The sequence below is a fragment of the Molothrus ater genome, chromosome 23, assembly GCF_012460135.2.
Source record: "Molothrus ater isolate BHLD 08-10-18 breed brown headed cowbird chromosome 23, BPBGC_Mater_1.1, whole genome shotgun sequence".
Taxonomy (NCBI): Eukaryota; Metazoa; Chordata; class Aves; order Passeriformes; family Icteridae; genus Molothrus; species Molothrus ater.
The window spans coordinates 1416692-1443347 of record NC_050500.2 but is presented as its reverse complement, the minus strand read 5'-3'; the positions used below and the strand labels follow the sequence as shown (position 1 = coordinate 1443347).

The following is a 26656-nucleotide window of genomic DNA, read 5'->3' as shown; positions in this document are numbered from 1 at the left end:
TGTTAAAATGAAAGAGGAGGGAACATGGTACTGTCAGCACTCTTAGGGTCAAGGCTGGAAATACTTTATTTTCTCCTCTCTCTGGTTTCCCAGGCATCTGGATGTGTCTGCAGGAGAACCTGATTCTTGTTTCCGTTTAACTAAAAGGCATGACTCTGCTGACTTTACTGTTAGCAAGATGGGGCTTTTTGTTTGTCCCAGAACTCAGAAGACATTTTGGTGCCTAATTCTCATCAATTTCCATAGGAGTTAGGCATATACCTACTTCTGTGGGGCCAGGCCTGTGTCTTCTCAATTTGCTTACACAAACAGAGGTGATTCAATTACCCCTCAGACTGGGCAAACTCATTAGCCCAATTACCACTAATAACCTCCTGCACATACGTTGCCAGCAGTCTCTGCAGTGATGCCATTGACTGAATGGAGGTATCTGAAGGTCTTGCCAAATCTTGGATTACTTTTTAATGTACCTTCCAGAGGTGGGAGCTGTAGAAGAGATTCATATGTATGTCAGGCTGCAGCTGGGAGGAAGGCAGAGACTTCTGTGCTTTCTTGTCATGGTTTGGGTTTACTTGTTTCTCACTGTGAATCTGGGCTGTTGTGAGCTGTGAATCCCATGAGGTCATTTGTAGTAAGTCCAGGGCCTTCTGTCCTGCCCTCTGTGCCACCACACACACCCTACTGCTTGGTCCTCTGATGAGGAAAAAGGCTGTTTTGTGTTTGGTATGTGGTTGTAGAAGGCCTTGAGCTTGCTTTAATGTTCTCTGCAGTCCCAGCAAAGTCTGCATCGCCCACTTTCCCTGTTTGCCCATGTGGAAGGCAGAGCCATTTAATGATACCTGTCTTCCATGTGAAATGGTTGTTCATCAACTGCCTGCAGACAGATGGGGAGCTCCATGGTAAAGGTGTATGGGAAAGGACAGAGGATTATTAACATCTGCATCTGCTCAGGATGCTCAGGGTCCTGCTCAGGATGGACCTGTGTGTGCTACAGATGACAGGCAGGGACTCCTATTACTTAAAAGCACAGTGGTATAAATAATCCTGGAGACTCAGCGCCCTGTTGTGATGGTGACTTGGTCCGAGACTGTGCCTGAAGTGTCTTGAGAACATTCCAGCTGCCTGGGGCTCAGCTGCCATCCTAGAGCTGTGCCTAAAGGCACAAGCAAGATAAGCAAGCCTCTTATCTGCTGTGTTGTTGCACTGGGATCCCAGTTTGTTTTCCTTTCTCTTGCTTGTTTTCCTGCCTCTTGCCAGATGTGGGTTTGCCAGCACCATGGTGAGCCTTCCTCTGGCCACAGGATTTCCTCAACCAGGGCATCATGATGAGGCTGCAGCTGGAATGGAGGTGACCATGGCCTTCAACCTGGCACTTCGTGTGTCCTGATCACACATTGCAGTACAGAATGGGCTCTGGTCCCTTCTCCTTCAGGCTACTCACTAGATAGAGGCTTCCATGAGAAAAGGCAGCAGCCCATTAACTGTGCTGGTGAAGGAAGTGCTGACTGCAGTATCTGGGCCGTGGCTTCCCAGTCCCAGTCCCCACTGGGTTCAATAACCTGGCAGGAATTACCCTTTACTCTCACACATCTGCACATACACCCTTGCCATGGGTTTAAACTCTCTTAGATCCAATGCCATTAACCTGCCCTGAACTCGTCTACCTTCAAGTGAACTCTGTGCGAAAGTGTCCTTGTTTAAACCAGGGTGCAGAGCTGCAGGGAGGCGGAGTGGAGGCTGGCAAAGCACACAGAGAAGATGGTGTGCAGCCTGTCTGGAGGTGCACTGGGGTGGCCCTATCTCTTGGGTAGGCCGGAGTCTGGCCCTGCATCTAATTTTCCCTCTTCCTGAACTCACTAAGGATGTTATTTTTATCTGCTTCCTAACGATGTAAAATAATCCAGGCTTATGTGACAGTTGGGGTGGTTTTCTCATTGATTAAAATACATAATCTGTCGGTTAGAATTTTGGGGTATCTATGAACCAAAGAGGCATTTTACGCCCCATTCAGGGGCTGGAGCCACTGTTCCAGTGCTGGTCACAGAGCAGCAGGGATGCTGGCCACAGGGAAATGGGCAATAGCTCACAACCTGGCTGGCCGAGAGACTCCTCTCCTGCAGCTGAGCCAGGGGCAAAGCTTCTGTGCACACAAGGGCAGAACTGCCAGGTGCCTCAGAGAGGTGATTGCATGTGGCCATCACTTTTTTGTGATAGGCATTTTTTCTGTAGAACCAGGTTTTTGTGGTTGATCTTCTCACTTTCTCCAACAAACTGCTCAGAGTCCTGCAAAGAAGGAACATGCAGGAAGGGTGGTACACAGCCTATGTGTCCCTGGGAAAAGAAGGTACAGGATTTGAAGAGCAAAGGGGAGGGAATTTAAACTTATGGGTGTCTTTGCTGGTACCCTTCCCTGGGCCCTCTCTCCTGATCTGTCAGCGGTGTGTGAGAGAAACAAGGAGTTTAAGCTGTGCCCTGTTCCTGCTAACCAGCTCTGCCCTGTGTGTCTCCCATTAGGAATGGATTACCCACTGACAAACCAGCCGTCAGCGAAGACGTAAATATTTACCAGAAGTATATTGCCAGGTAGGCAAAACTTTTGACTTTGCTGGGGAGAGGGCTGGGAATAAGAAGATGGAGTGGTGGTGGGAGAGACAAGGTCTTGTGTGGATCAAGTGTTTAAACCAGACATTGGCACTTCCATTTCCCGTGTCATCTGTACTCGCTCTGTCCCCCTGCCTGGGAGAGCAGCAGCTGTGAGAGGTACACAGTCATGCCAAGAGCACGCTTAGCTCCCTGGAGCTGTTAGACTTTGTGACAAATAGTGGAAAACTGCTTCACTGAAGAAGCCCAGGATTTAAATGGGAGTTCTGCTTCTTGGCTGTTGTTCTTTCTGTCCACTGCCTTTTTCCCCCTCCATGTCTGCAGGAGGCAAGCAGAGAGCATCTCAGCTCTGAGAATCTCGGCCAGAGAGATTCACAAGTGACTTGAGTTTAGGGAGCTCTTGGCATCAACATGGGATGTTTATCCTAGGAAATTTTTGAAGCTCATTTTTCTGAGAAATCCTCACTGAATCAGGTGCAGAGTAGGGCACCTTACCACAGCTGTGGGCATGCTTAGGTCAGGACAGTGATGCTGAGAGGAAGCCCAAGGTTGTTGTGGTGAGACAAAGTGAATAATGCCCCAAGAGCCAGAGGGACAGAGGAGATGATTGCATAACACCTGCCTGGTTTAGAGCTCATGGCATAAAGGGTCCACCGGGCTCTGCCCCCAGCCAGCTGAATCCTCCATGTGAGAAGGCTCCCAACAAAAGCCCCTTGTATCCAGACAGACACAAGGGAAGCAAGCAAAAGCTTCTCTCCAGGGAAAAACTGGAGGGTTTGCTCCCACCAGCACTTGGGCACCTATTAATGAAAGGGGAAGGGAGTGTGTACTGTGCTTTCCCACCTTACCAGAGCCCACAGAGAGTCTCCTTGTGGCAGACAGTCAGCTGCTGGGAAAGTAAAGGGAACATTTTGGCAGGGAAAAAGAGTGGGAACAGCACTCTCCTAGCTCAAGAATGGAATGACAAGGGACTTAATTTCCTGCCTTTTGCTCAAATCCCAGATGTAGGAGAAGGGGGCAGAAAACCCCATGGGAAGAGAGGGCAGTTGTGCCACCACAGGCAGCTCCTCAAGCAGCAATGCCTCAAGTGCATGTGGGAATTGACTGCCTCAAGGGACAGTACAGTAGGAGAATATATAGAATATAGGAAGGAAAGCAGGGGTTTAAACTCACGTGCTGTGTTTGTTTACCCTTATCCCAGGTCCAGAAGGAGCAGCATCCTTTTATTTCTGAGATTGCAGGAGTTGTAGGAATTGCAGTGGGAGAGGAGGTGGCACCTTTCTGTCCCCCATTCCCCTCTCAAGCAGAGAACTGTAAACACTTCAGCTACATCCACTGCTTTTGGAGCTGTGCAAGCCCCTTTCCCTGGGTCAGGCAGGTAGCTGAGAGAGGATTGTGAGCTACCTCAGGGACATCACATCCTGCTTAAAAGGCTCCGCAAGCCACCCGTTGCCAGCACAGCCACTTCCCTTCAATTTACACACATTTAAAAAAAAAACAGTTTAAAGCCTTAAAATCAAGGGGTGGGGGGAGAAGAGACACAGCACTCTTATGTCTGTACTGCATAATTAGCTTAATGAGTTTGCCAAAGCCACTGCCAAAAGCTGCCCAGGGATAATCCATTCTCTCACACAACAAAACAAAACCTCTTACTTAGCTAGTTTGGGTTGGGTTGTTTTTCCCCCTCCTCCTCCCTGTATATTTATAATTAAAAAAAAAAAAAGACCACAGAAAAAATTATTATTATTATTATTAGTGCCTCAGCAGATGGTGCTTCTGGCAGCACTTGCTTAAATATTTATTTCTGTGTGGGTTTCCTCCCCCCTTGTAATTGGGGTGGGTTTTTTTTTTTCTTCTTTCACATCATCGTTACAGAGTAATGAGTCTGTAAACACTCTCTAAGCATGCTGACTTCTTTATTTATTATTTTTATTATTATTTATTTATCAACTCTTGCCAGATCAAGACTTTCTGGCAAAAGAAAAAAAAAGGTGAACCGATTAATGTGAAGGAAGAGGGAGTGGGTTGTTCTTGTGCAATTGCATCTATGTGTCTGTATTGACAACTTAGGAGTTTGGATTTGTATATCAGTGTGATGAGCTGGTCTGTGAGTTTCTTGTTTCAGGTGTGTGTGTTTGTGTCTGTTTCCATATGCATGGAAATTTACGTTCAAGTAAGTTCAGGGGGTGTGGATGTACTGTAGAGTCTGTGCATGTAAATTTGTGTGTGTGTGTGCATGTAAGTGTGTGGTGTGTGTAAGCTTTCCTGTTATGAAAAACCTAAACAGATGCTGCGCTTTAAAAATTAATAGCTTTGAACTGTTTCAAGTGTCAGAAGAAACACAGGATAATATAACCCTTTAGGAGCCCAGCCTTGCGCACTGAAGGAGCGGAATTTCCCCTTTGTGCTGGCTTTGCCACTTCCCTCCTTCCCCCAGCACACTGCTTGGTGGAACACTTGTTTCTCCCTTCCAGTGCTGTAGACACCACACACACCTTTCCGTGGCACATAGTAAGGAGGATAGGAGTTGGGAGTGCTGGAGTGCTTGTTTGGCTGTTGTTTTTAAAACTGAGTCCATGTGTCATTCCTGCTAGGGTGCCTCAAATAACTCATCTCCTGGAGTCAGATCTTGTTGGTGTCTGGCCCTTCTTTTACTCCAGCTGGTATCTCTGGTCACTTTGCATCCTCATTTTTGATAATAATTTGAACTACTTTATATTTGTCAGCAAGGTCTGTATCATCCTCCTCTCTGCCTGGCCTGCACCGCGCAGGTCTCCAGCCCTTTTCTCTTTTTTCCCCATCACATCAGTGGAATAGAGAGGAAGCTTCCCACAGGGCACTTGTTTTCCTTGAAGAGCTGCTGGTGGTGCTGCTGACATAAAGCCCTGGACTAGCAGGACCAGTTGGTTACGTGTGCTGTGGAGCCACATGTCCCTGGTCAGTGCCACGGTGGCCCTGGTGGCTGCCCTGGACAAGCCGAGCAGTCACCCAGGCGTTGAGCAGGAATCTCTTCCTCTGCTCTCAGTTCCACACCTTTGTTTGTGCAGCCAGCCCTGCTGTTTGCCTTGTGGTTTGTTTCTTCTCTGCTGCTGAGGTTTGTTCCAGTTTCTCAATCACCTGTTCTGACGTGATCCTGATTTCCTGCAGTATTTCTTCTCCTTCCCCAGGGAAAGGCATGTCTGCTCCTGGCATCTGTCCCTGTCTCCCTTTGTGAATGCTGAGGCAAAGAAGTCATTTAATTTTTTAGCAATGTCTATCTTTTCTGTCAATTAAGTCCCCTTTCCATCTCCTAGAGGCCCTGCTGTCTCCACAGTTGACCTCCTCTTCCTTACTGTGCTTCAGAAATGGCTTATTTAGTGTTGCTTTTCATCTAGACTTTTTCTATCCCATAGCCTTGCGTTACCTCACCTTACTATGATCTGTAATCTTCCCTGCTCCTGCCCCATTCCTCAGTTGCCCCAGGACACCCTCAGTCCTCTCATTTTCCTTTTTTATCTGCTGCCCTTCCTCATTTCTTTCCCATGCCCTTTATCATATGCACTCCTGCTGTGTTTAGCACTTAAGTGACGTGAGGAACCTTTGAGGAACCTTTGAGCAGATGGTACTTTATCTTTGAATGTTTCCCCTCTGAGTCCCCTTCTCTCCACTGCTCTTCCCTTTCAAGCTCTTCTAGGGTCCTCTAGAATATACACAAGGGAGTTCGTTGCACTGATTACCCGATTACTGGATCATCCCTTTGTGCCAATTCCTGGTGTGTCTGTCAGTCAATAAATTCTGCATACTGACTGTTTGTATGTAAGGTATTACACAACAATCCTGTCTTTCTGGTCTTTTTTGCCAGCCTGTATGTCAGGAGTTTTCAAATTCGCTGTATGCAGCTTTTCTGATATCCTACTAGGTGGGCTTATACTTAAAATTTAGAATCCATATTTGCCCAACATTTTTTTGTCTCCTTCTGTCATGGGAGGTTTCTGAAGCTTGCTGGTGTGGTATGTAAACTCCATTCTAGAATTGTGTGGTGTTTAGTTCTAGGAACCCTCCTTCCTTATGCTTCCCCAAGTAAACAACTTAGATAACGGAGATGAATTTCTAGAGGAAAGACAGATTAGGGATGTACAGGACCTGAGTGATCCGGCTCAAGAAGCACCTTTAAATAGTGACAAATAAGCAAGGGAAGGCACAAGGGTCACCATCCTTGGAGGGCATAAAGGAGGTGGGGTTTAATGCCGTAAACATGTGAGATAAAAGCAGGAACAGGACTTAGTTTGTTTGTACCGTGCTTACAGGCATTGCTGCCAGGACAGTGGTTTATTGTCTCTCCCTCCCTCCTGTTTGCAGGTTCTCTGGCAGTCAGCACTGTGGACACATACACTGCGCCTACCAGTACAGGGAGCATTACCACTGCCTGGACCCCGAGTGCAACTACCAGGTACAGCAACGCGCCAGGCAGCAGCACGGACGGCCGGGGGAGCGTGCGTCCTCCTGGGCTCCCCTCTCACATCCATGCACGTGCCTTTTCACTTTGCTGCTCTGAAAGAGGACAGGACATGTTCTGGATTTAACAGAACTTTATTTTGCTCCCATTTAACTCAATCTAATACCGTTTTAACCAAACTCAGACCGCTACGATGAGGAGCCAAATATAGATCAGCTCAAGTCAGTGGGAACCACTCCACATTTATATCAGTGAAACACCAAGAGCATAAGTTGTGCTGTTACAAACTGTGCCTGAAACTAGGAAATGCTGATCTGTTAGTCTGTCTCTTTCCCTCCTGCTGCCCGAGTGACTTTCTAGCAGCAGTATCTGCAACAAAACACCCAGTAAGACCAGCAGCAGTGTGGGATTTGTGGGGAAGGCGCGGGGGTAGGAGTGATGCTGTAATTGCTGGGAGGATTGCCAGGGTATGCACGTCAAGCCAGCAGGTCACGTGCTGTGTTTGTTTACCCTTATCCCAGGTCCAGAGTTTGACACTGGCATTTCTGTGGTCAGGCTGATGCGTGAGCAGGAATCCCAGAGTTTGCCTCTGCCGTGCACCAGACACAACTTCAGCCCTGCCCTAGGAGACCTTTGGTCTCACGGGGATGAGCCTGACCACAGCAGAGGAAGTTGATCTGGAGCTGCTGGGCTTTGCTGTGGGTTTCTATTGATCAAAGGAGAGTTTCTCTCCGGGATGCACGTACTGGTCCTTCCAGCCCAGCATCAAGTAATCAAGATGAGTCTATCCCAACTGTGACACAGATATTCTTGCTCCAGAAAGAGAGAAACACAAAGGATGGAAAAACAGAAAAACCTATTATTATGATTGGCCTCATGATTATTTCCTAAGGAGTCTGGAAGCTGCTTGCAAAGGAGCTGTCTGGTCTCGCAGGGAATAAGGATTTAGGCTGCTTTTTAAAATGCAAATTATTTTATGGCTGAGATATATTTTAGAATAAGTAACGCTTTGTAATAAGTGGGCACAAATTAACAATGATTGGCAATAGCAATCCTGTATGTACGCCCTGGGAAATCATGGCTCCAGCCTCCAAGGGATTTCTGTTGAAATCTATATCCATATATTCCCGTGCCAATACCAATGAGATTGATCAGGATTGATATTATTGGAGGAAAGAGTGGAAGTGATAATCATTTGTTTCCTATGAGGCAGACTAGAAAAGTTGTTAAACATTAGAATACAGGCCTTTTCAATTACTGCTCAAAATAAATGGATATTGATTTCTTTAAAAAAATCAGATTTACTTTCTCACCTTCAGTGGTAAATATTGATGTCTGTGGGAAATAGAAATAAAAAGCTTCATTTTAAAGGCACTTAGCCTGCTCTGACAATGGGGTACCCCTTCATTGCTTCAAGAGATAGAGATTGAAAAGGATATTCTGGTCATACAGATTTAGCTCTGAGCTCTGTTTTTCTGTAGAAAAGCATCTTTTTCTGTGACTTGAAGAAAGTCTTTCGTCCCTGTTTTCCTGATAAAGCTATCCTACGTTCTAGGGGACACAAGAGACTTAGAATGGGAGGACAGTGTAAAAAAACAAAGGGTTTTTCCCGATTTCTAGTCCAACATGAATGTGGCAGCCAGTGTCTTGCTAACCACTACAGTGAGGGACTTGGAAGCTTGGCTTAGTTGCTTGTAGGCTGTTCAGTTCACTGGTTTGCTTTCTAACTATAGCACTTCTTGAGATAGTAGCAGCTAAAATTATTTTAGAAGACCTGCAATCTTAAAGCTGCAGGGAGCAGATTCTGGGCATCACCCCAGTGTCATGTTTACTCTAGAACTTGTGTATTTACTTTCCCTTTACCAAGAAGATGCACGCACACAACTCCTCTTTAATCTGATTCTCTTGGGGTGATTACTGCCAAGCCTTCAACTCCTGGTCCCATAAGTTTATTAACAACAACACAAGGCACCCGCCCTGCCCCCAGGATTGCTCACCCACTGGCATCATGCGTGTCTCACGGTCTGTGCCTGTATCTCTGCAGAGATTCACCAGTAAACAGGATGTGATTCGGCATTACAACATGCACAAGAAGCGCGATAACTCCCTGCAGCACGGCTTCATGCGCTTCAGCCCCCTGGACGACTGCAGCGTGTACTACCACGGCTGCCACCTGAACGGGAAGAGCACTCACTACCACTGCATGCAGGTGAGTGCCCCTGCAGGCGCCGGGCGCGGGAGCCGCGGCTCAGCCGCCTCCTCGGGGGTCCCGGCCGCCCCTGTCACACAGCACGGGGCTGTCCTAAGGCACAGGGGGACATTGGGAGCCCGTCTTGCCGGATTCTGATTCAGGAGCCTCGCTGACAAGTCCATGCCCCGTCCTCACTGCACTGCTCATGACGAGCGCTGGGAATGGCAAAGGGAAGCCCCATTCTCAGTTTTTAGAAGCCTTGTCCATGCAGTGAGGCAAAGCAGGTCTCAAGGTTTTCTCAAAGTCTTGGATTTATTGAAGCAAGTCCCATTCTCTGAGACTCAGGAACTTCTTTAATGCCAATGCACTGTCTCTACTCAAATCTGATCTGTCCCTCCCTTGAAACCAGACTTTCTTGTGGCACATCTGCCCTTTAGCACTGGGTTAATTTCCTCCATAATCAATTTCTAAAGTAATTAAACCTTAATGTCACATATCTGCACTTAACACCCCTGGTTCTCCATGTCCTTTGCCAGTGGCATTCATGTGTGGTGTAGGCTGAGAGCTGTGTTCCAGGGGCAGCCAAGCCTCAGCAGCAGTGGAGCCAGAGCTGGAGCTGCTGCACAGATGGAACTGTGATACCTTCACTGTTTTAGACATGAACACACCACATTGTTTGGGTCTTACCCTGATCATTCCTCAGGTTCGATGGTTCGACGTGTACTTGTTTTAGTAGAATTGTGGCCTAAACCATTGCCCTGAAAAAGTGCAGTTACAAGCAGAGTGATCAGCCAACCCTGGTGACAGATTTTCTGGTCTGAAAAGTCAGGCTCACTTCCTGACCTGTCCCAGCAGTTTAAGACCCCAGTTAAAGTCACAAGGCCTTAATCACATGCTTAAATGCTTTGCTAGGATAGACTTCAGCATATGTTTAACTTGAAGCTTTCTGAAGTCAATGGGGCTTAAGCACATACTTAAATGTTAGGCATGCACTCAACTTCTGTCCTGAATAGGGACTGGTTGAAGCATGTGCTTGCAGCATGTGATAAATTGGGAATTTCATGTGTCTTTCTCCTGAGGACTTTTTCTGTTAGCACTTCCATAATATTGATTATTTCGTTTCTTCAGTTGAGCAGGGTGGGATTTGCTTGATTTCTTTTTTTTAGAGTACAAGGAGTGTTTCACAGCCTTAAGGCACTCTGAGTTCAAATAGAGACCCTCGCTTACACAGCTATATATGGCTAATTCCATCCTGTGCCCACTGTCTTCCAGTAAAGTCATGCCCATGTAAGCAGTGCCTTACAGGAAAGGTGTCAGAATATAAACTCCCAATTAAAGAAAATACCGCTTAAATGGCAGAATTTGTGCCATCCATCACATGGGGTTTTTTTCTTTATGTCCATAATTGGTGTGGATAAAATTCAGTTAGTTGTTTATATAAACTGACTTTTTTTAGGCTTTCGCACCAAGAGCTGCATTGCAAATTATTCCTAAGGACGCTTTTGTTTAATTCTTTTTTTTAATGCCATGCAGGGCCTGTCTTTTTTCAAGGTGTCAGTGTGGAGAGAGAGAGGCTCTTTTTATATTGGAAATAGCTGGAGATCCTTTTTATTTTTTTCTCCGGGTATTTGTCATGGGTTTTGTTATTGCCTGTTTGAATCAACCTGGGCTGAACTAAGGGGTGGTGTTTTCCTTCTCTTCATTTCTGAGATGGTGCAGGCATTGGCACATGTTGTGCTAGAAGAAAAGAAAAAAAATCCTCCCTCAGCAGGGCTGAGGACGTTTTCAGATTCCAGTGGGTTTTTACTCAATATGGCAAAGTTGCCCCGCTTTACCCAGAGGAAAGCAGGTTTTCAGCATTCCGTCCTCATCACAGCATTCTCACGCACTGCACAAGTTTAAAATTATTGAAGTGGGAGTCTTGAACAGTGACAGGGAAAAAAAGTCACCAGTTTGCTAAAATCAGCTGAACATGGGGTTTAAGATTTGCTAGAATGAAACCGTTTATTACAAGATCAAAAGAGTGGTTGGCCTCATGTTGCACCAGCATGCCTTACCTCCCAGAAGGACTAAAGAAGTAAATAACTTTTTCCCACTCAATTTTGTATTCCCCAAATAGATGAAATCCTACTTTGTTCTGTGTCACTCCAAGATAACAAAAAGCAACAGCATCTGTTAGTGTTCTGTTCTCTTTAAGAGCAGAACCCTACTAACTGCTTCCCCAAGCAGGCATGCTTATCTGGAGCTGGTATTTTATCCCTCCAGTCCTCCCTTTTTTTTCTTACTGGTTCATGCCCAGAGAGTTGGTTTGTGTTTGGTTTTTTTTTTCACAACTGCTCTATGCTCTATCAGTCTTTAGATTGCGAATTAAAGTGATGACTTAATACCCCTAGGAGAAGCACACAAATGGAACTATTAAATGATCGTGTGCTACCCATGTATTTATTGCTGCTGGTAATAATGTCAGGCTGTTAAACCGCTGTGCTGATGACTCCTCTTTGGGCCCGGGGTAGGTGGGTTGTAACAAGGTCTATACAAGCACCTCTGATGTGATGACCCACGAGAACTTTCACAAGAAGAACACGCAGCTCATCAACGACGGGTTCCAGCGGTTCCGTGCCACGGAGGACTGCGGCACCGTGGAATGCCAGTTCTACGGGCAGAAAACCACTCACTTCCACTGCAGGTGAGACAGCAGGGAAGGGGAGGAGGCCTGCCTCAGAGCTCTGAGTTCTGTTTGCCTCCTTCTGCCAAGTCATAATTTCCCAAGTATGCACAGGGACTTGATTTGCCCTGCTGCGACCTTCTCAGTATTGCTTCTGGGAGAACTCATATACCAGAGTAGATGTGAATTCCAGGATTGTGCCACAGACCACTCTGAAGGCAGGAGTATGATCTGAGGAGAGGATACCCACTAGAAAACAGAGCCTAGAATAATTTGGGAAAGAGATCACAGTGCTCTTCAGAGCGCAAGCGTGGGCCATTAATACACTGCTAATGGCACTTTCATGGTAGGGTTCTCTCCAGCCAGCTCATCCCTTTTGGGGCCAGACTTAGCCTTCTGTACACAGCTGCTCTTCTACTGATTTTTTAGGTTTTCAGGAAGAGTAGGAAAGCACAGTTTGTACCTTAGTCCCCTTTACTTGCTGTTTTGTTGGAACTTTTAGTGGAGGGTGCCTGTATTCCCATGTTCCTGTGGCAGTTCCGCAGAGTGGAGTGAGCTTCCCAGCCCTCCCACACGGCAGCAAATCTGCTGGCCTGGGTGTCCCAGATTAAGCCACAGACAGCTCCTCAGCCCCTCTGCAGCTGGGGCAGTTGTCTCATTACAGCCCCAGTCCTTGTCCTAGAGGGAGGTGGGAGACAGCAGCTCTGCCATCACGGCCAAACACCCTCTCCTCGATGCCCTTGCAGGAGACCTGGGTGTACATTCACCTTCAAGAACAAGTGTGACATTGAGAAGCACAAGAGCTACCACATCAAAGATGATGCCTATGCCAAGGATGGCTTCAAGAAGTTCTACAAGTACGAGGAATGCAAGTATGAGGGCTGTGTCTACAGCAAGGCCACCAACCACTTCCACTGCATAAGGGCAGGCTGTGGTTTCACCTTCACCTCCACCAGCCAGATGACTTCCCATAAACGCAAACACGAGCGCCGGCACATCCGGAGCTCAGGAGTGCTGGGCCTGCCTGCCTCACTCCTGGGCTCCAAGGAAAATGAGCAAGAGGAGTCCAGTAACGATGACCTTATTGACTTCTCTGCCATGAGCTCCAAGAACTCCAGCCTGAGTGCCTCCCCGACCAGTCAGCAGTCTTCCGTTTCTCTCATCGTCCCAGCTGCACCCTCCTCTGCGGCTGAGCTTGCTTCCTCACAGGCCGCCAAGTCTGCCAACAGCATGACACCAGCCACAAAGATCTCTGGCCTGCTTTCCCAGGCTCTTCCTAGCAATATACCCTTGGCCCTGGCACTCTCCAACTCAGCACTTCCTGGAACAGCTGGATCCTTCTTCCCCATCATCCCCAGTCGGGTCTCTACACCACTCCCTGCCAGCTCGGCTAATCTGATGACTGCTGGTTCTTCTGGCACCAATCCAGCATCATCTGCTCCAACAGATTCCTCATCCCAGGCAGTTTCAGGATCTGGTGAGCCAGTGGCTACTTCTTCGCCTGCTCCAGCAGCCTCTATAATGGAAAGGATCTCTGCTAGTAAGGGATTAATCTCTCCTATGATGGCCAGGCTGGCAGCAGCTGCACTCAAGCCCTCTGTGGCACTTGAAGCAGGTGAGTTACCTCATCAGTTGTGATCGTGGTGGAGGCAGAGCAGTGCCTGGTGACTTGGAGGAGAGTGAATGAGAAGCCACCCAGTTGTCCATGGGAGTGCAGTTGGGAAGGGGGTAGAAAAAGAAAATAAATGTGAGAATGAATTTAGTTGTGTCTAATTAACCCTTGAGGAAGGCAGTCTTGCCAAGGTTTCCTGTGGAGCCTGGCTATGCCCACATGGCCGGAAGAGAGGCGAGAAACATTTCTGCCCATGAAGGGGGTAAGCTCTTACCAGAGCTGAAGAGTGTTGCCATGTGTAATTGGCTATAGGCTGAAAAGAGAGAGGCACTCTATTGAAAACAGAAATTAAGAAAAAATACCTTAGCCAGTACTTGCAGGCTCTACTGAGACTGTATCAAGCTTTATCTAGGCCCAGTACTGATGATCCTGTAGCCTCTGGCCAGTTGTTTCCTGATCTGTGTTCAGGGCTGTTCTGTGCTTCAGCTGTGTTGTCCCAGCTGTGGGTTTGGGGATAGTGTAGGTGCAGTCCACAAACGGGACCTCCTTTTTGGTCAGTTCCTGCCAGCTGTGCTGCCCTCTCCCCGCGCTACCGGAGCGGTGAGGGATGGGCAGGGGCATCCCCTGGGGCAGCCCGGAGCCGAGGCCGGTCGCAGCTCGGTCCCAGCGCTGGCAGATGGCTGAGGGGCTCCCAGGAGGGCACGGGCAGGGCCGTGCAGGGCAGGCTGAGCCTGGCAGCCCCCGCGGCGCTGGGCTGAGCCCGGCCCGGCCCTGGCAGCGCTGCTGACGGCCCCGGCTTCGCAGGAGGAACGGGGGAGTAGGAGGAAGTGATCTGATTAAAGAGGGAGGGGAACCTTCGCATACTTTTAAAATTATTGTTTGAAAAATTGTTTCCTAAAGCAGAGAAAGGTCATTGAGGGAACTATTTTCCTTTATTTTTTAATAAAATGCCACTTGCTGTCTGAGAAGCAGCTCGCCGTCAGCTGTACTGCCGGAGGGTAAATTAATATTTTAGTCACTTGGGGATTGTGGAAAAAAGCTCTGCAGACATGTTTCTGTCAGCAACTTTTTTTCCCTCCTTTTTTCTTTGCTGTTTTTCCTAATTTTTTTTTTTGCTCCAGTTTGTTCTCTTTCGTCCCTCCCCGCTACCTTCCCTCCTTTTTTTTTTTTTTTTTTTTTTCCCCTCTCCTCCTTTAATTTGAATTCTTCTTTCACGGGCTCGGCACTAAACCTCCTCGCGAGAAAGGAGCATTCCCCGCTTCTGCGAGGGCGGTGGGTGGCAGGAGGTCGCGCAGTCCGAGCCGGTGCCGTCGCTGTCACCTTGGATCGTCCCGGCGGGGCAGATGCTCCTGCTGGGCAGGCGCACTGTCGGGCCAGCGCTGTCGCTACGGCAACGCCGGGACTGGGGACGAGCAAGGGGGCTTGACTAGCAGTCGAAAGCTGCCACATTGCCTCAGCATTAACAGAGTCTTTAATAAACGCTTAAGAGGCAGCCCCGCAAATTAGTTATGACAGTTTGTGCAGAGAATGAGGTCTCCCCCACGCTCCTTCCGCCCTTCTCCTTTAAAGGGCCCGTAGCCTGGACAACTTTGACATAATTTTGCAATAATTATCACTTGAAGAATTTCCACGCTGGAGTGGACGTCAGAACCCATCATGTCAACTTGGCAATAAACGCTGACCAGCAATCCCAGTACTTCCCTCCCCCCCCCCCCACACTTTTTCTTTGCTTTTTCAACTTAGGCACTGATGCCAATGATTTAACTTAAATTATTTGCTGTTGTAACCTCATTTTAGACCTATGTTTTTAATTTATTTTTTTGCACTTACTTTCACTGTATTTCTTGAGCAGGTAATGGACAACCAGCACCTCCCGGACGGTTCAATCCAGTCCAGGTGAAGCAGGAACCTGCGGAGGCCATGGGACCGACATCTGCCACCAGCCAGGACCCCTTGCAGGAGCACAGCTTGGACCTGAGTGTCAAGGACCACGGGTGAGAGAAGTGGGCAGGCAGGAACACTCAGCACTTCCCACGTCAGGCTTTGGGAAGTTTCCGTACCTGTAAATCGAGAGGACACAGCATGTTGGTGAAAGGCAGCTTCACAGTGGTTGAGTTGAACACCCCAAAACTGGAGGCAGGCAGGCTCACTCTGCTCCCCATTCTCCAGGGTGGTTTTTTGTGCTCACAGGCTGACTCTTCAACAGGAGCTTCACTTCTTCTGCTCCCTTCTGAAAATCGAAGCACTGGCAAAGCTGTTTCCACTTAGTCCTCTTGTCAGTTGCTGACTGAAACTGCTCCACTGCCACACCTCAGCGCACTCTTAGCAGCAGCATTTGCACTGCTGTAGTCTGTTGAATCAGGGCTAAGGGAAGCACATTCCAGAGAATCTGGACACACAAAAACAGCTGGGTGTCAGGCTCACTCTGCTCTGGGTCTGGCGTGGGCTGCCCTACAGTTATGGTGATGGTTGTGCAGGTGTGAACACACCTATCTCAAAGCATGTGTCCCACTTGCCCAGCATCTCTGCTGAGAACAGGAGTGTTTGGGGATTGTGCTGTGTGGAAAAAGAGCAGAGGAACTGATCCTGGGGATAAGTGAGCTCCACTTTGACCTTTGTATCCATTCCTGTCCATACCTTATTTAAACAAGCCTCCCTTTGGGAGTCCAGTACTTGGAGCCAACTGCAGAGATCCTAAGGCTGCCATTCAGAACAGGATTGTGCCTTGCCTTCCTTATGGCCCAGGGGATCCCTGTCCCTGGCAGCATGAGCCTTTGTCAACATCCCCCCTGCTTTCGTGGTATTTTTGTGATAGTTGTGAAAATTCTAATGGGATGAAGGGGTAAAACCTGGGGGAGGTGATGAGTTAACAAATGAGTGTGATGGAGTAGACACCAGGGGAAGAGGTCCGGGCCATTTAGTAGTTGAAAGATTAAATTCTGCAGACCTGAGACCCTCTTTCTGTCCCTCTTGGCTATCACAAGTAGGTGAGTTTGGCCTGCCCAAGGGAGGGTTGGCATCATTCTTTTCCCCTGGATGTAGTAGGTGAGGAGTGAGGCAGCCTGAAGGGAGAAGGATTAATCTCAGCGCTCACAGTCCCTGTGCACATCTTAACTAAACCCTGTTGGTTTGTGTGTTTCAGTAATGAATCAAATGGCCACACAGTCTCAGCAAATTCATCTCTTTTATCCTCGCTTATGAATAAGGTAAGAGCCATCCATCAAACGCCTTTCATTCCCCCCACCAAGAGAAATTAAAGCTGCGATAGCGGGGAAGGGGGGGGGAAGAGATGCGTTTGTTTTTTAATGTTTTGCCTCTAATAAGATGAGTTTGTACCATTTAAATTTTGAGACCATTTTTCATCGGGTATAATTTCAGAGCCACTGCTTACGAATTAATTTAATGAACTGGCTGAAGAAATATATTGCCGCCTCTGACACCTTTTTTTTCCCCATCCTTTCTAGACAGAGGAGAGCTCCAAAAGCTTTTTTCTTTTCTTTTCTTTTCTTTTCTTTTCTTTCTTTTCTTTTCTTTCTTTTCTTTTCTTTTCTTTTCTTTTCTTTTCTTGTGAGGGGGGATCTAGTTTTTTGGGTTGGTTTGGGTTGGGTTTGTTTTTTTGTTTGTTTTTGTTTTCAGAACCTGGCAACTTCTCTCTCACTTCCCTTTTATAGTTATTAATTTTGTTTGTTTACTTAAAATAAAATAATTTTGTTTATTTACTCTCCCTCCTTCATTTGGGGAGGGAGAGAATAATCTATTTTTATGAAAGAGAAGAAAAAATTAGAAGTTTTGAACCAAAATCATCAATTTCTGTCTTTCTGGTGTGAGTAATGGTGTCTAACAGAGTCCCCTTTACTGTGTCCTAGAATATTTATTTTAGATGATGCACAGTTTCTTTTTCCTTACTTTTTTGTTAAATTATACATCATCTCAAATGTATATTTCTCTTTCACGTGATAAATTCTACTGTACCAAGATTAATTTTATGGCTGTATACAACTGCTCTAGAGATCAGGGCACCCTTTGAGCCATGCTTTAATATTCTGCTATGTGATAGGTTTTATAGGCATTACTATTGCCATCCCCTTGGCTCTGGGTGTTACATGCATCAAGGCCATATAACCCTCAAGAGAGGGCAAAGTGACTTTGCCTGGTAATCTCCCACCTCCTTTCTTTCTTATCACTGTTTTTCTCTGTGTTGTTTAATTTCTGCATTTATCCTTATGTCACTTTTCTCCTCCATTGGCTTTCTGTTACACTGGGGTTTCGATTTTCCCTTTTAAACTTAATTTCTTATTTGTCTCTTTGTATTGTCCCTTTAGTATTTCCAAATATGCAGGTCTTTCTTTAGTGAGCAAATGTGTTTAGTAGCTCTGCTCTCTGGGGTCATGAATCATTCTGAAGGTCCCAGATTAGGGAAATTCTCTTTTCAATGGGGACTTCACTTGAAAATCTCCAGGATAATATGTGATAAAAGTATATGTTTAGAAAAAAGCATTTCTTTGTGTGCAGTCTGACATAAGGTTCTTAAAGTTGTGCAAAGCAAACGTAGCACAGGTGTAAACTAGGAGTCAGGTTAAAGGACTGGGATTAACCAAAGAGACAAACCAGCAAAGAGTAGAACCCACTGTGTGTGGGATTGATGGAACCAATTCCAAGACTAAAGATGGCAGAATCAAGCTTAGTTTGCTCAGGAAGACATCACACTTGCTTTTTCCTGTGGCTGCACACAATTTCTGTCCATGGGGGAATCCTTCATTGTTTTTCCAGGAAAAAGAACAGGAAAAAAACTTTACAGAAATGGAATTACCAGTGGAAACACACGACCTGAATTTCTGACTCCAGCCAATAAAGAGTTGCAGTCTCCACACAGCAGCAGGGGCTTTACCTTCAGGGGGCATTAAGAGAGCCTCAAATAACCAGGATTCCTGAAGCCTATTGCAGTTTATTTAGGGGGTTGTCAGGCTTAATTAACTGATATTTATAAAGGGCTCTGAGACCCTCAAGTGGGTGGAGTTTCCAGTGCAAGTATTGGGCCCAATCTTGCATTTTATTCAGGCTGTGAAATTCACTGTTGTTACTGGAGGTAATTGAGAGCACAACAGAGAAAGAAAGAGTCTGGGAAATCATGCATTTATTCTGAAAGAAAATTTTCCCTCTAGGCAGGCTTGAGTAACTTCATTTTTCTATCCTGCACATTTTACACTGGGACCTCTAAACCTTCTCTGTGTAGATTCTATTTGAAGCCTTTCACACAGTGCAGATTGTGAGATCAAGTCCTGCTTCATGGAGGATGTGTCTATTCAGCACAGAAAAGTGACACAATTTTATTATTGAAGTTAGTAAGAATTTTCCAGGAACTTGAGACAGAATTTTTCCCCAGCTGAATGAGATTTTCATCCTTCTACCCCTCACACATACCCAGTAGTCACTTTAAAGGAGACATCCTTGTGGCTGGGATAAGATGACCGAATAAACTAGAGTTTACCAGTTCTACCACCAGCAATTTGTAGGAGCTGCACAGGGCTATTACTGGTGAAGCCCACACACCTTTTCCATAGTCAGATAGGGGATGTCTCTCTTCACCTCAGTTTCCTCGTGGATAAAATAGACATGATGCTTCATTACTTTAACGAGATCCATGAATAAATATTCAATAGGCACCTCAGTGCTTCATGATGGGTGGGTGGAAGAGGCAGAAGAGTGAGGTGTTACTGACTTCTGCTGATGCAGTTGAAGCAGCCTGCACTGACTTTTTGTCATCTTTTTCAATCTTTGAAGAACACTGCTCTCTGTGGGACAGTCCTGGGGGTGGCTGTGTCTGTGTGCTGGGCTTGATGCAGTGTCTGTGTTCTTGTTCCAGATGTCCAAGACCAGTGCCAGCCTTGGCAACCTGCTGAACATTAAGACAGAAGGCGAAGGCAGCCAGGCTGGGGCTGGGGAGCCAAACCAGTACCTGGGCAAGGCAGTGAAGGCTCTTGTCCAGGAGAAGCTCTCTGAGCCATGGAAGATGTACCTGCGCCGGTAAGGAGAGCATGGAACTGGGAGCAGGGGAAAGGGGAAAGTGCTTCCTTTGCAGTGTCTGACTCACTGGCTCACCCTGAACACAGAGTTCTGTTGAATTTAAGGGCCTAATTCTGTCAGACACTGATCACCTGGAGCACATTCAGCCCTTGGTTGTACCTACCTGCACCGGGTGTTAATGTCTGATGAGAAATACCTGTCCACATAGAATTATTTTGCAAAGGGGTGTTGAGAACCAGATACAAGCACGGATCTTCATGTAGTTCTGTTATCCTGGACTTCACCTTAGGCTCCTCCTTATGGCCCTGCAGTGCAAGCCCAGGGGACCCAGTGTAGCTGTGCCCTTAGCACGGCACCTGTGTGAGACCATGGCCACTCACTGCACACAGGCCATTGGTGCCTTGACATGCTTCCTGGGGCATTGCAACTGAAACTAAACAAGTTTGGGGGATGTAGAGGCATGGGAATAAGGAAAAGAGTATGGGAGCTGGAATGATTTCTGCTGCTTGTATTGTAGGAAAGGAGACTCAAAAAGAAAATGGAGCAGATACAAAGCTCACCCACATAGAGACACATGCACATACACGCCCAGACAGACACGTGCTTTGAGGGCACACAGATACACCCAGGCAGACACATAGGTTTGTGCTCTGACACAGAGAGTCACCTACAAATGCCAGTGCACACTTTGTAAATCAAAGGCTTTAATGGGGAGCACTAGAAAATCTTCCAGTCCATCAGCCCCTGGCTGGTGTGAGGTCCTTCCTGGCAGTCCATCTGCATTTAGTCTGGTCTGGTTGTAATAGTGCCAGGCAGTGTGGCTATTTTCTTGTCTCTTATCACCTAGTAAGCTTCAATGTCACAGCCTTTTCCATGGTATGCTGCCTGAATTCCACTTCTTGTAGTTTGATTGCAGCTCTTTACATCCCCTTGAACCACAGCAGATCATCCCTCTCTGCAGCTGGAGTTCAGCCCCTTCAGACAGTCCCAAACTTTCAGCATTCCATTTAACCTGGCTTACTTGCCTCCTTTAATCTGACTCTGGGTTAGTCCCTTGTGCCTGCGGGTCCTGTTGCTTTCCTGTTGTTCCCTGGATGGTGCAGAATTGCCCCCCTCCCGACAGAACAAGCCTCCTGCCCCCAAACAGGCAGCTCAGAATCTGTTTGTATCTACACAGAATAAAGTCTAGTACCATGGTTATCATCCTCTGTGACACAGAATTGCTTTTAAAGTTGTTTAGTGAGTCCCCGATGTATAGAACATCCCCACACCCAGGTGTGTTTGTTGTGCGTTTCCAAACATGATTCTCCTGTTCTGAACGTTCCCCCTTGTCTTGCTAAACCTCTCTGTGCTCTTTTCCTCCTCTTGCACTAGTATTGCCACCTCCTCCCAGTTTAGTATCTTGGTGGATTTCATAAACACACTGTTTACTCCTAGATTACTAATTAAGATGTTCAATAAAGTCAGACTAACCCAAGTCCTCTCAGCACTCACACAATGCCTCCTCCTCCCAGCTCAGTGTGGTGCTGGTTGTCATCAGCCTTTGTTTATGGTCCCTCAGCCAGTTTCAAGCCATGAGGTGGCATTACATCCAGGCCAATTGGAATTAATTCTAAGCATATGCAAGACTGAATCAAATGCTTTACTAAAATCCAAATATATTGCATCCCTTCATCCACTAATTTTGTAATTCTATCAAAAAAAGCAATTAAATTTGTCTGGCAAGATTTATTCTTTATAATCCTGATGCTGTTTATTGCTCATGGTTCCTTTATCCTCTAGATGTTTAATGATTTTCTCCTCCCTCTTAATATTTGTTCCATTACTTTACTGGAAGGAGAAGTTAAGGCCAGAGGTATGATAATTGCCAAAGATGACTTGTCTTTTCTTTTTCCCCTCAAAGAACCAGTGCCTTGACTGTTTCATTTCTTTTTTTTTTTTTTTCCACTTATGTAGTACCTCCCACTTCTCTATGGCTTAAAAACCAGCAAATGGTAATGTAATCAGTTTGGGAGTTAATTTCCATTGCACTTCAGGACATACATCATCCAGACTGACTGATTTGTATTTTTCGAATGAGTCCCTTTTTTCTGCTCTCCTAGAAGGTCTTCTTCACTACATCCCAAATTCTCTGCTTTGTCTTTAGTTTTCTCATCCAAAGCAAATTTTATAATGCAGCCATTTTTGATTCATCACCTCCCTTTCTGTGGGAGGCCTTCTTTCTAGGCTCAACACTTCTTGTCTCTGATGAAACAGCCCCTTTGGTGTGCAATAACGTGGTTTCTTCTCTCTTACCCCACAATTACTTTCCTTCCTCTTCTCCCTGCAAGCCATAACTGACAGCACATGTTGTATATCCACAGACCTTCCTTCTCCAGTACAAGTTTTTTCTCTTTCCTTTACCCTCCCTTTGGTGAGAGGTCCCTCCTGGGACCCTACAGGCTGCTGTTTGTTTCTTGCTTTCCTGCTCATCAGAGCAACTGTAGTTTGTTGTACCTTAATTATGCAAGATTCCCTTGTTAAGTTTCAAATCCTTCCTGCCAGTGTTTCTTACTTGTTTCCCTGTGATTCTGGAGTTTCCTGAAATCACAGGTATTTGTGCTGCACTTATGAAGTCCAGAGAATCTCAGCAGTGGGTGAGCAGTGACACCACGCTGAGCTGGTTTTGCCCTCTTGGCCATTTGCTCCAAGAGAGCACGAGACATGTCTTGGATAACATGGTGGGTTTTGCTCTGGGGTTTGCATGGCAGAGTTGTTGTTCTGTACATCAGGGGTGGTGCTGTGCAGTATTTCTGCAGTCCAGGCTGTAATTGCTGCTTAGAGGATGCTTCATCTCTCCCACCTGAGAGATACCCTCCTATCCAGGGGTGGATTCTGGATCTAGAATTACTGTTGTTTGTGGGAATGCTAATAGAGTTGTAAAATACAGAAATAATGTCTGCTTCTACTCCACTTCTCTCCTGGGGCCTTCCCTGAGATGTCTGCTTGTCTGTTTTGGCCAGGTTTGGCACCAAGGATTTCTGTGATGCCCAGTGTGACTTCCTGCATAAGGTGCATTTCCACTGTGTGGTGGAGGAGTGTGGAGCCCTCTTCAGCACCCTGGATGGAGCCATCAAGCATGCCAAGTGAGTGGGAGAGCAGGAGGCAGGGACAGCTCTGCAGTGCACACTGCAGGACCACCCCAGGTTCCTTTTAAGGCAATGGAATGCCCAAGTAAAGAATGAGTAAGGCTCCCATGAGCGTGGCCATTCGCTTGCCTGAGTCTGCAGGGGTTGTAGGGAAGGAGATGTTGCAAATTTGAACACAGATCTGCTGGCATGGTTGGTCTCTCCTGTTGGATGCTTCCCTGTGAGCAGGAAATGTCTGGCTTCTCCCAGCAGCCCTGGGAAGCTGCCCCACAGCTGTTCTCAGTGACTGCAGTGATTCTGGGGGTTCTCTAATTTTAACAAGGTTTGGCACCCATCTCCACCCATCCTAATGATTTCCCTTCTCTTCATAGATGATTTAGGATGACCCTAAATCTTAGTTCAAAGTCTGCAGAGCCCCTTTTAGGATTTATCCACACCAATTTGTTTACAGGCTCCTGCCACAGTCTTGTTGGTGTTTAATCAAATTACATTAAATGGTCAAGAATTTACGTCTGAATTGGTATCGTGTTTTGCAGTTTTCACTTCCGAACTGAAGGTGGAACTGTGAAAAGCAACTCTGAGTCTCCCTTCTCAACTGCTACTGAGAATAAGGCTTCACTGGCCCCTTCATCACCATCTGCTGCTTCTGCCACCATGGCCAGTGCTCCTGCCCTTGACGTGCCCACTCCAAATCCAGCTGCTATGCCCTCTGCTCCCACACTACTTGCTTGGAAACAGCTGGCTTCAACCATACCCCAGATGCCTCAGATCCCAGCATCAGTGCCTAACCTGGCAGCTTCACCCTTGGCAACGACTTCCCTGGAGAATGCCAAGCCTCAGGTCAAACCTGGATTTCTTCAGTTCCAGGAGAAGTAAGTTTCAGCTACCATTTGCCTCCTTCTATCCTCCCCAGCCAACCTTTCCTCAGAGCTGCAATACCACACTTCTGCTCACCCACTGAGAAACCTGCCCAGAAACTACTCTGGGCTTGTCTTCACAGAAAAATTATTTCTGTGAAGTCTAGGAAATACTTTAAGGTTTTTGGGTGCATCTGAGAACAATTTTAGGCATGAGTTTAGAAGATAAATAAACTTGGTGATCTATTTATCACTGATCCCTGTTTTGTCCCTTGTGAGAGCTGTGCAGAATTAGAGGTATCTTTGCAGTATGTTTGACAATAAAGGGTTATTGGGCCAAAATTTCATGCACTGAGTGGGGGTGGAAGGTACCAAACCCATTAGCTGATGAGAGGGGCAGTGCTGGTCTTGTCAGATCAGGGGAAGCCCTGGCATCCTGCAGTGGCCACACTCAAGAGTTGTGTTTCCTTTGAACTTTAAATTGGAAAAGTGGCCCTCTAAGACTACAGAACCCACTGTGCACTGCTGTGTTCTAATACTCCTAACCAGGAAAGTGCAGTAGTTGGGTGGAATTGTAGTAGTGTTGCCAGCCTCAATTTCCCTGAAGAGGAAGGTGACTATGGGAAATCTGTGGGCCATGTTTGGAACAGAGGTTTCAGCTGGGCTCCCCTTGAATTAAACCTTGGCAAAGAAACAAATGTGTGAAATGAGTGAAGGTGATGATTGGGTTTTGGATGTATTCCAGTGATCCCTGCTTGGCAACAGACTGCAAGTACGCCAACAAATTCCACTTCCACTGTCTCTTTGGGAACTGCAAGTATGTGTGCAAAACCTCTGGCAAAGCAGAATCCCACTGCCTGGACCACATCAACCCCAACAATAACCTGGTGAATGTGCGAGACCAGTTTGCTTACTACTCCCTGCAGTGTCTCTGTCCAAACCAGGTAAGAGCCATTCCAGAGTAGTGTCCTGGCAGGACTGGGGAGGAGGAGATGAAGGATCAGGTAGACTGACTCTCCAGCAGGAAGTGAGGCTGTGTGTGGCTTTCTTGGCGTTACTGCAGAACCATGCAAGTCATAATTACGTGGTCTGGAAAAACATTTGGGTATTATCAAATGGGAAATCATGATGCTTTTGTGTATTTTTGACTTGGGTGAAGTGGACAAGGGAATGAGAATAATCTGAGAGACACAAGATGAAATAGAATAAAGATCTGTGATGAATCCAGGGAAAGCCATGAGTAAGCTTTGAGATATCTCAACAGAGAATAGTGTATTACAGAGTACACGACAGGACTCGAAAGAGAACAAGGTGCATGGCAGGTTGTGGAAGATAAAATGGGATCTGGAGTATCAGTGCAGGCCTCTCTGACACATCAGAAGGGACATCATTAGAAGCAGGCAGTTGGGAGTGCATTTGTTTTAGAGCTGCCTAAAGCACTGTGCCTGTGTGCTCCCCTCCAGCACTGTGAATTCCGCATGCGAGGGCATTACCACTGTCTGCGTCCCGGCTGCTTCTTTGTGACTAACATCACCACCAAGCTGCCCTGGCACGTGAAAAAGCACGAGAAGGCAGAGAGAAGGGCAGCCAACGGCTTCAAGTATTTTACCAAGCGGGAGGAATGTGGCAGACTAGGTGAGTTTGGCTCCGTTTCTCATGTGGTGTGTCCCATGTCCAGGCCAAGAATGCCGTAAGTTAGAACCTGCACGTTATGCTTAAGAGGTATTTGGTCATTAAATCACTAAACAAGAAAGGCAACAAAACATAAAGCAGTTCCTGATCTGTCTGGTTGAAGCATGTTTTCACAAATAGACTCAAGCTAAATGAATAGAGACTGTACTATACAGAATTGTATATACGGATTTGTCTGGACATAAAGCTTCCTCTTTTTTCTTCTTTTTATCTAATTGTCAAAGCCTTTTTGTGTGGGTGTGTGTTTGTTTGTTTTTTATACTTTGTAGTCTTTTGGTCCTGCTGCTTGTGTTGGGTGAAATTTAAGGATGCTCTTAGGAGGATTTTTTTTTCTTAACCAGTGCTAGTGCAGCATATTGAAAGTCAAATGGCTCATGATCAGAGAGAGAGATGGACAAGAACATGTAATAAGCTACTCTCTTCTCTCCAAACCCATTCTGCACCGCCCCTGTGAGCAGCAGGGCAGCCCCCCAGAGCAGGGCCTGAGGAAACACATGAATGAGGCACAGGCTCAGACTGGGGCTGGCTCACTTGCCAGAACAATCAGCAGCACTGCAGCAGTTATTAAAACCAAGTGCCTCCAGTGTAAAGCTGGGACAAACAAAAATAGAATGGATTCCCAGGGAGGTACCTGGAGCTGAAATCCAGGACTCTGAATGGGAATTCCTAAAGACAACTCTATCCTGAACTGCCTGGGATTCACTAAAACCTTCTCATTGTCACAGACCAAATCTTCCCTATCACTCCTGGTTGGAACAAAGGCTGGAACCAAACAAGGTTCAGAATAACACCTCTGGGTGTTCCTTCCCATTGCAGGAAAACAGCCACAGTAGCCAGAGCAAAACTTTTCAGCTTTAAATACATCAGGAATTTGTACCCAGATGGAAGTTTGTTTGTGGTAACCAGGGTAATACGTGTCAACACACCAGAGCCAGTGCCTACCCAGGTCCTGTTTACACATGGCAGCAGATTGAGCAGTTGCTGTTATTTACTCACCTTTGGTGTTTCAGGTGATAGCAGGGCTAGACAAAGCAGGACAGTGCTACCTGTCCCCAGCCCACAGGGATGCCCTGGCAACAGGCGAGCCCTCACCTGCCCTCTGTGACAGCATTCCAGTCCTGCAGCACTGCTTGTTCCCAGCCCCAGAGCACTGGGATGGGTGGGTGGGGTGGGGAAAGCAGGGACCTAAACAAACACTGCAGGTGAAACAGTGGCTGCCAGCTCCACATGAGCTGGGTGAGCCATGAGCTGTTTGGCAGCGAGGCAGCTGCAGCCTCTGCACGTGTCAGCAGTGTTTGGTTTGGGAGGGATGGGGTACATGGGGTACATGCATCCAGCAGTGTGTGCAGGCTGGCCCTGCTGTGCAGTGGCCACACATTTAGCCAGCACCCTGCATTTGCCTGCATAGATAGAGGTGGCTTGGTGGGATGGTGAAGTTGTGTATGGTTTTA

At 46.8% G+C, this 26656-nt stretch overlaps 1 protein-coding gene across 1 annotated transcript in view; it reads left to right on the top strand.

Annotated features, from left to right (window-relative positions):
* The window catches only part of CASZ1 (castor zinc finger 1), a 78864-nt gene that overhangs the window by 42730 nt on the left and 9478 nt on the right, over nucleotides 1-26656 (top strand). Inside the window, exons 4-15 of the mRNA XM_036396475.2 lie at nucleotides 2515-2583; nucleotides 6940-7030; nucleotides 9081-9245; nucleotides 11741-11913; nucleotides 12639-13507; nucleotides 15357-15498; nucleotides 16647-16710; nucleotides 19368-19528; nucleotides 22531-22653; nucleotides 23193-23528; nucleotides 24259-24457; nucleotides 24977-25148. Coding sequence (XP_036252368.1) covers nucleotides 2515-2583; nucleotides 6940-7030; nucleotides 9081-9245; nucleotides 11741-11913; nucleotides 12639-13507; nucleotides 15357-15498; nucleotides 16647-16710; nucleotides 19368-19528; nucleotides 22531-22653; nucleotides 23193-23528; nucleotides 24259-24457; nucleotides 24977-25148 — 2564 coding nt within the window. The remainder of the gene's footprint in view (nucleotides 1-2514; nucleotides 2584-6939; nucleotides 7031-9080; nucleotides 9246-11740; nucleotides 11914-12638; nucleotides 13508-15356; nucleotides 15499-16646; nucleotides 16711-19367; nucleotides 19529-22530; nucleotides 22654-23192; nucleotides 23529-24258; nucleotides 24458-24976; nucleotides 25149-26656) is intronic.